The sequence below is a fragment of the Notolepis coatsorum genome (genome assembly GCF_963971535.1).
Source record: "Notolepis coatsorum genome assembly, chromosome: 17".
Classification (NCBI taxonomy): domain Eukaryota; kingdom Metazoa; phylum Chordata; class Actinopteri; order Aulopiformes; family Paralepididae; genus Notolepis; species Notolepis coatsorum.
The window spans coordinates 100,649,525-100,659,524 of NC_140181.1; the positions used below are offsets into that span (position 1 = coordinate 100,649,525).

The window sequence follows — 10,000 nt, forward strand, 5'->3', positions numbered from 1 at the left end:
CCGTCGTTGCTATGACGGAGGTCCTATAGATCTAACAGTGTTTCCGGGTGTAAGGCAGACCGAGACTAAGAACGACTGAGAAACGAACCTCGGAGGAGAGAGGAGCCATCAGAGACTTGGGAGCGATTCTCCCTCCCCCTCCCCTCGCGGGGAGAGGAGGGGAGGACTGACGTGGCACGACCACGACGACAGGCTTCTGGAATACCCACCAGGCCGCGAGGATCCCCGAGCGGGGTTAAAGGAGAGATCATTAGAATAGACTTTTCAAGGACAATACAATCTGTTAAACATCTGAGCTGAGGCTTGTTTATTGAATAAACAACGCTCTTCCAAGAAAGGTATCATGCTGTCAAAGTGTCGAATTCTTACGAAGGTGGAGAATTATTATGGTGGCGGATCGCACTAACGGGGAGAGATGAGGATTGTACAGCCAGTATATGAGACGTCAGGATCATTAAAAGTACACAACGCAGAGGGAGTGGATGGAGAGAGGATAACACAAGAAGACGTGATACTGGCCGATTGATCAGAATCGAACAGCTTCTATACAGGAACCAGACTGAAGAGAGGGAGCAGAGCGGGAGAACAGAGAGAGAAAGAGCTTCTATACAGGAACCAGACTGAAGAGAGGGAGCAGAGCGGGAGAACAGAGAGAGGGAGAGCTTCTATACAGGAACCAGACTGAAGAGAGGGAGCAGAGCGGGAGAACAGAGAGAGAGAGAGCTTCTATACAGGAACCAGACTGAAGAGAGGGAGCCGAGTCACAGGAGAACAAAACTAAACCAGTTCTCTGTAATGAGGTGTGTGTGTAGTTACCTGTAGTGTAGTGACTCTCTGTAGACCCAGAGACCTAATTTAGTGTGTGTGTGTGTGTGTGTGTGTGTGTGTGTGTGTGTGTGTGTGTGTGTGTGTGTGTGTGTGTGTGTGTGTGTGTGTAGTTACCTGTAGTGTAGTGAATCTCTGTAGACCCAGAGACTTCTCCACTCCGTCAGCCAGGTAGGGATCATAGACGATCACATTGAAACCAAAGGCCATGGCTCGCAGTGCTACCGCTTGGCCCACACGACCTGCACACACACACACGCACACGCATGCATGCACGCGCGCGCACACACACACACACACACACACACACACACACACACACACACACACACACACACACACACACACACACACACACACACACACACACACACAGAGACGCACACACACACACACACACACACACACACACACATACACACACACACACACACACAGAGACGCACACACACACACACACACACACACACACACACACACACACACACACACACACACACACACACACACACACACACACACACACACACACACACACACACACACACACACACACACACACACACACACACACACACACACACACACACACACACACACACACACACACACACACACACACACACACACACACACACACACACACACACACACACACACACACACGCACGCATACACATACACACCCAGCAGGACCACATACGGAAATATAGTAAACTACAGAGTTATAGTTGTTTTTGCACTAATTACTACATAAATTCGATTGTGAATCACTATAGAAACTAGGGCTGCGAGATATAACGATAATTATCGCGATATATTTTAATAATCGATATCGGAACAAATATATATCGAATATATATATTTTTTGTGACCTGCAACAGGGCAGTTTTAAAACCAGAGACAGTGGACAGACTTGTCTTTCTTGCCTGCAACTTAAAGTAATGGCTTTGCTTGTCCAAATGACAATACTGACCAAATTGAGATTTATTTTTCTCTTGTCCATTTATTTTGTTTGCTTTCTAATTTAAAATACAGTTTGAAACCGTCCACAGTAGGTTGTGTGTGCTAGCAGAGCTAGTGGTTTGTCCACCAAAAAAGCGCCAAAAGATAGAAAAGAAACTAGCAGAGCCAGAACTGTTTAACTCCCCTGGAGCCACAGCCAGCATTGATTGATTGATTGATTGATTGATTGAAAACTTTATTAACAGATTGCAGAATGGGTACAATACAGTACAGCTCAATACACACAATTGTTAAGGGAACGCAGACCAGAGAAAGACTTTCGTCTTGTTTACATCAGGGTCCCCCATTTTCAATTCATCAGGACATATGACATACAGATAAGACAGTACTGCTACATCTATACATTTATGACATACCAGATTTGCAAATACAGTACTGTTTCTGATACAAAAAGAGTCCAGAAAAGAGAGTATATACATTTGACGTAAAAACTGTACATTGGAGGAGGTTGGGTAGGTGGGGTGGGGTTGGGTGGGTGGGGGGGGGCTGTACATTGGAGGTGGTGGGGGGGGGTTTGGTAGGGTGGGGAACACTGTACACCTGTACAAGCAAAACTGTACATTGGAATATTGACAAAACCATGCTTGGTCATTTACTGTACATTGGAGGGGGTTGGGTTAGGACATTTACAGGGGCCAGTTTCGAATTACAGTCTCCCGTAGGTGTTCTTTGAGAGTGGTTTTGAAAGTGGGTAGTGATTCACATTCCTTTACAGCTTTGGGTAGGGCGTTCCACATTGATGTGGCATAATTGCGAAACGTGTTTAGTCCCTTGTTTGAGCCTAATCTGGGTTTAACATGATTTGTGGAGCTCCCTCTGGTGTTGTGATCGTGGTATTCACTGACCTTTGGGAAGTATTTTGACATGTACATGGGTACCTTGGTTGTGTAGTGTATCTTGTAGACCAGGCCCATTACAAGTTGCTGTACTCTGTCGTCTACTCTAAGCCATCCTAGGTTGTCAAAGTGGGCAGGGATGAGGAGGGTTCTAGGAGTAAGGTCAAGCAGTAGTCTGACCAGTTTGTTTTGAGATGTTTGTAATTTTGTTTTTAGCGCATTTGAGGTGCTTTGGTACCATGAGGTGCAAGCATAGTCGTAGTACCCTTGAATGAGTGCTCCTGCCAGAGTCTTCAGGGTATTCTTGTTTACCAGAGAGGAGATCAGGTACAAGAATCGAGTTCGTTGGTTGACTTTTTTTTATTACATTGGATGCCATTTTGTCACAGGAAAGATTTGCCTCTAGGATGGAACCTAGGTAGGTGACAATATTGTCACCCACTGTAACTGAGAAGCCGTCGGTCTTGCTGAGTTTGTTATTTGAACCGAAGAGAATGGACTCTGTTTTGCCCATGTGTAATGATAGTTTGTTATCAGCGAGCCATATGCAGATTTTGCCTAGTTCCGAGCTGAGGGTTTTTTCAACCTGTAACTTGTTCTTGTCAGAGACCAGCAGGGCTGAGTCGTCCGCAAACAGGAACAAGTTGCAGTCACAAGCTGACGACAAGTTATTGGCATAAATTAGGAACAGTAGCGGTCCTAGTATGCTTCCTTGTGGAACACCACAGCTCACTGGGAGGGGGGGGGGGGGGGGGGTAGGGTACCGTTTACCTCCACCATCTGTTCCCTCCCCTCAAGGTAGGATTGCATCCAGCTCACTGGTAGACTATCAAAACCAATTGCTTTTAGCTTGTCAATCAGAATGGAGTGATTGACAGTGTCGAAGGCCTTTTGTAGGTCTAGCATGACCATGCCGCAGTATTTGCCCGCATCCACCTCTTGTTTGATGTATTCGTTCAAATAGAGAAGGCATGTGTCAGTGGAGTGGGATGTTCTGAAGCCAGATTGGAATTTGTAGATTCGATTATTTTCCGCTACGTACTTTTCGACTGTTCATAGACTATTTTTCCCATGACTTTCGAGATGGAGGTAAGAATAGAAACAGGGCGGTAGTTGCCTGGGTCTAATTTGCTGCCCTTTTTGTGCAGAAGATACAGAGAACCCGGTTTACTTTCGCTTTCAAACCAGCTGCAAACCAGCTGCAGCCTGAGAACTGGAGTGTGAGTGGATGTAACACTAAAGAGGGCGGCAACGACAAAGAATTGCTGCAAAATAAACATACATCTTTTTTTTGTATCCGCTTTTTCTCCTTATTTTTAAATTTGTTCTCCCATCCCAATTTCGTATCGCCAATTCTCCCCTTCAATTCTACCCTCCCCTGTCTTGAATGTTGCTAGACTATGCCTCCCACTGGTCGGCTGTAGTGAGGATAGAAGCCTTGCATCACGTGTCCCCTCGGGTACACGAGGAGGCAGCCTGTCGCATCTTTTCACCAGACAGTGCGGACTCTCAGTGGCGAGGAGTAACGTGTGGGAGGCTCACGCTGCCCCCGATACTTCCTGTCTCTGCTGTACAGGCGTCACCCAACCGACCTGTAGGAGTCGCTGTCCACAACGTCCAATCCCCACCCATCGACTTTCCACCCGCTACCTCTGCCAATTGAGATAGTATGACAACTCGCCCAAGCCGCAGGCAATGCTGACTCGGGGAGTCGAGACCGGAGTCTCTTGCATTGGTGACAAGCGCAATCTCTGCTACGCCACCCAGCCGCCTAAATAAACGTACATCTGTTGTTCAAAAAATTTATTAAAAAGAATCTTTTTGTTATACTTATAATTATCGATATCGAGTGATATGATATTGTTATCGATATCGTTATCGCGATATCATTTTTGGCCATATCGCCAAGCCCTAATAGAAACATGGCATTTATAATTGTTTAGCCTTTCTATATTTTCCTCCCGTCCCCCAATTTAGTTATTATGCCAATTCTCCCCTGATGGTTGTGCTGCACTACTGTCTGGGGAGGGTGTATACTACCACATGCTGCCCTACTGTCTGTCTGGGGAGGGTGTAGATTACCACATGCTGCCCTACTGTCTGTCTGGGGAGGGTGTAGACTACCACATGCTGCCCTACTGTCTGTCTGGGGAGGGTGGAGACTACCACATGCTGCCCTACTGTCTGTCTGGGGAGGGTGGAGACTACCACATGCTGCCCTACTGTCAGTCTGGGGAGGGTGTAGACTACCACATGCTGCCCTACTGTCTGTCTGGGGAGGGTGTAGACTACCACATGCTGCCCTACTGTCTGTCTGGGGAGGGTGTAGACTACCACATGCTGCCCTACTGTCTGTCTGGGGAGGGTGTAGACTACCACATGCTGCCCTACTGTCTGTCTGGGGAGGGTGTAGATTACCACATGCTGCCCTACTGTCTGTCTGTCTGGGGAGGGTGTAGACTACCACATGCTGCCCTACAGTCATCTGGGGAGGGTGTAGACTACCACATGCTGCCCTACTGTCTGTCTGGGGAGGGTGTAGATGTAGACTACCACATGCTGCCCTACAGTCATCTGGGGAGGGTGTAGACTACCACATGCTGCCCTACTGTCTGTCTGGGGAGGGTGGAGACTACCACATGCTGCCCTACTGTCTGTCTGGGGAGGGTGTAGACTACCACATGCTGCCCTACTGTCTGTCTGGGGAGGGTGGAGACTACCACATGCTGCCCTACTGTCTGTCTGGGGAGGGTGTAGACTACCACATGCTGCCCTACTGTCTGTCTGGGGAGGGTGTAGACTACCACATGCTGCCCTACTGTCTGTCTGGGGAGGGTGTAGACTACCACATGCTGCCCTACTGTCTGTCTGGGGAGGGTGTAGACTATCACATGCTGCCCTACTGTCGGTCTGTGGAGGGTGTAGACTATCACATGCTGCCCTACAGTCATCTGGGGAGGGTGGAGACTACCACATGCTGCCCTACTGTCTGTCTGGGGAGGGTGTAGACTACCACATGATGCCCTACTGTCTGGCTGTGGAGGGTGGAGACTACCACATGCTGCCCTACTGTCTGTCTGTGGAGGGTGTAGACTACCACATGCTGCCCTACTGTCTGTCTGGGGAGGGTGTAGACTACCACATGCTGCCCTACTGTCGGTCTGTGGAGGGTGGAGACTACCACATGCTGCCCTACTGTCTGTCTGGGGAGGGTGTAGACTACCACATGCTGCCCTACTGTCTGTCTGTGGAGGGTGTAGACTACCACATGCTGCCCTACTGTCGGTCTGTGGAGGGTGGAGACTACCACATGCTGCCCTACTGTCTGTCTGGGGAGGGTGTAGACTACCACATGCTGCCCTACTGTCGGTGTGTGGAGGGTGTAGACTACCACATGCTGCCCTACTGTCGGTGTGTGGAGGGTGTAGACTACCACATGCTGCCCTACTGTCGGTCTGGGGAGTGTGTAGACTACCACATGCTGCCCTATTGTCAGTCTGGGGAGGGTGTAGACTACCACATGCTGCCCTACTGTCAGTCTGGGGAGGGTGTAGACTACCACATGCTGCCCTACTGTCTGTCTGGGGAGGGTGTAGACCACCACATGTCTCCTCTGATATATGTGGAGTCGCCAGCCGACAGCTAGTAGTTTCGCTGGGAGAGCGTAATGCATGCAAAGAGTTTAGTTAATTGTCTGTCTTCCTGTGTGTGTGTGCGTGTGTGTGTTTGTGTTTACACACATGTATGTAATGTGTTTATGTACATGTATGTATTGAGTTTATGTACATGTATGTAGTGTGTTTATGTACATGTATGTAGTGTGTTTATGTACATGTATGTAGTGAGTTTATGTACATGTATGTAGTGAGTTTATGTACATGTATGTAGTGAGTTTATGTACATGTATGTAGTGTGTTTATGTACATGTATGTAGTGAGTTTATGTACATGTATGTAGTGAGTTTATGTACATGTATGTAGTGTGTTTATGTACATGTATGTAGTGAGTTTATGTACATGTATGTAGTGTGTTTATGTACATGTATGTAGTGAGTTTATGTACATGTATGTAGTGAGTTTATGTACATGTATGTAGTGAGTTTATGTACATGTATGTAGTGTGTATGGATCCGTCCCTGTGGTCCAGACAGACACGTCTGCTGATTATCATGCAGAAAGCCCCTCTCTCCTTAAGCCGATTACTTTCTATTGGCAACAGTTCCTCTGGAAACTAAATGAGTCAAAGCGAGCGACTAAACTGTCCCCAAATGAAAATGGAGAGCTGGTAAATTGCTGGGCGATGATAAAATGCCTGTAGATGGAAAAGTGTCTGCCGTCTGCCGCAGAAGCACTTTACTATCTAAATTGAAAACATCTCCATGAACCTGGGGAGGGGGGGGGGGGGGGCTAGAAGATAGAAGATATTTCTTTCTCTGAGAGAGTTGACGTCTGTGAGTGTGTATGTGTTAGGGATGGGCGCACGGGTAATGTCTTCCCAGATCGAGTACTCGCATGAATTACTCGAGTAGTCTCTCACACACACACACACACTCACACGCTACGCTACCAATTAACAATGCACAGCAATTCATGTTTAATGCATATTGTCAGCAGGGCCGGATTAACGACCGGGCCGACCGGGGGGCCTCGAGTGATGAGGGGCCTCAAAAAAAAAAAAAAATTTTACTTTAAATTTTTTTGAGGCCACTCGTCACTAGAGGCCTTTTGGAGGCCCCTCGTTACAAGAGGCCCCAAATTTTTTTTTTTTTTTTTTTTAACTTTTTTTTTTTTTTTTTTTGGAGGCCGCTCGTCACTCGAGGCCTTTTGGAGGCCCCTCGTCACTAGAGGCCCCAAATTATTATTATTATTTTTTTTACTTTTATTTTCTTTTCTTTTGGAGGCCCCTCGTCACTAGAGGCCCCAAATATGTTTATTTTTTTTTAACTTTTATTTTAAACATTTTTGGAGGCCCCTCGTCACTAGAGGCCCCACATTTTATTTAATCTTATTTTGGAGATCGATGTCATACTGTGACACTGAATGAAAACATATTTCATCAACTAAAATATTTAGTCAACAAAAATATTTCATCAACTAAAATATACAGTATGTCACACCCTGCCGTCTGCAAGTGGCTAATCTTGAGATTTTTTTGTGATTGCACTATTTTACTTTATTTTACTTTTTTTGACCACCTGTAATTGCACTGTTTACTACCGTATTTCATACAGTACTTAATGGTATGGTGTTAATGTTTACCAAGAGAGTAAGCCTACCTCAGAATTGTATAAAACGAAGTTATTATTATTATTATTATTATTATACCAGTATTGTGATTGCACTATTTTACTTTATTTAACTTTTTTTGACCACCTGTAATTGCACTGTTTACTACCGTATTTCATACAGTACTTGGTTTCAATAAATGAACCCAGTACATTTTACTGGGTTCAAACTGACACAAAATGTTGATTTATTCATTATGATCTGTTTGAAAATTTGAAATATAGGCCTCTCTCTTATACATGCCTCCTCCTAATACAAGCCTGGTATCCACTACAGTTTAAACAAATACAAGCCGGGGTTACTATTAGAGGAATTACGGTATTCTATATAGTTTTTAAAGTGACATATAAAAACGCCACTGTGCGTGCGTGCACGTGTGTGTGGGGGGGCCTCCACAAGAATCTGGCCCAGGGGCCTCTGAAGTCTTAATCTGGCCTTGATTGTCAGTCAAAACGGTCAGTTACCATTTGTAATAATTACATTACCTCCACTCTGTCTGCAGAGACAGCTCATGGAGCGGCATGTTCGTATAAATATAACGCTACGCAAAGTGGGCGACATCTTGTTTGGCACGATTTGGAAATGCACAAACCCAGCACCTCTGTTTTAATCTTTTAGATAGCGCGAAGCTAAGCGACAAACTTTTCGCGGTAACGTTAGCAAAGACGCTGGATATAGACCTGTTCGCTGTATAGACCACCGCGACACTTCCGGTATTCTGAAATCATGGGAGAGGGGGAGAGCTATAGACACTTTTCCACACCTACTCCCGAACTCTGCATGTGCAGATTGCCCACAGAGTCTCTCTGGACTGTCCAGAGATCTAGGTTTATCAATCTTCGCATGCAGAGTTCGGAAGTAGGTGCGGAAAAGTGTCTATAGATCGGACGAGAAAGTGCCGATCGACTTGGCACTGGTCTCTCCGTGTTCAGGAGACTCAGGCGTATATAAAAGTATATTGGATCATGTCTCCAGCACCCCCACAGCGGTAGCTACAACCACTTAATGTCAAGGCTCTCATCCACAATCCATTTTCTCCCCCCACTCTCTCTCCCATGAGCTCAATGTAACGTGGAAGTGCAGTGGTCTATACCAGGGGTTCCCAAAATTTTCAGGCCAGGGCCCAGAAAATAAGGCGTCAGACAGCCGCGGCCCAATGCACATCATCTGGCTTTTTTTTTTTTTTTTTTTTGTCAGGCGACCGATTTTTTAAGCCAAATATCACTTCAATCCTATTAAGTTAGTTCAAGTTAGTTATTCATTTATATGTGCTATTTATGAGAGGGCTAACTTGTTGCAAAATAATAATGATAATAATAATAGCCTCATTAAAATACTATTGTTGCTTCGGTTGTTTTCAGCGTTTTATGTGCATAATCTGTTATTTAGTTTGAAATGTTCGTTGAAATAAGTAGATTTTTAGTTTTTGTTTATTTATTAAGTTAATATAAAACCATATAGTCACATTTTAGAATACATCTATAAACACTGTCCTGGCCTGCTTCTAAGTTCAGTGGCCTGACAAAAAAAAAAAAAAATTATTTTTTATTTTTTTAAATCATCTCGCGGCCCACCCGTGGCTGCTCGCGGCCCACCTTTGGGTCGCGACCCCGACTTTGGGAACCACTGGTCTATACAAACATACTGTGTTCGAGCCAATCAGCAATACCAACTGAGTCACGTGACAAAGTTGCCCCCTACCTGCACGAGTTGCTGCGCTAAAAAGTATGACGGGGCTCTATGGAGAAACCATGACACTCCCCTGACTAAAAGTTGTTTAAAATGAAAACGGCTGGATGTAATTTTGCCAAATAAGCATGGCTGTGAGTGTGAGTCGTTCACCTTTTACATATCTAGCGTTGGCATGGATTGATTGTTTAGATCGCTAGCACGGCTAACAAATGCAAATATATTCAAGTTTCAAGTTTCTTTAATAGTTGTCATACAGAAGTACAGAATACTGTTATACAAAATGCTTCTTACTGTTACGCTCCAGAGACTGTGCAAGACAAGATAAGATAAGTATGA

At 45.4% G+C, this 10,000-nt stretch overlaps 1 protein-coding gene across 1 annotated transcript in view; it reads right to left on the reverse strand.

Moving 5' to 3' along the window:
- The window catches only part of LOC311244175 (C-terminal-binding protein 1-like), a gene marked incomplete at both ends in the record, with an annotated part of 71,080 nt that overhangs the window by 43,291 nt on the left and 17,789 nt on the right, over positions 1-10,000 (reverse strand). Inside the window, one exon of the mRNA XM_084333582.1 lies at positions 943-1,067. Coding sequence (XP_084189708.1) covers positions 943-1,067 — 125 coding nt within the window. The remainder of the gene's footprint in view (positions 1-942; positions 1,068-10,000) is intronic.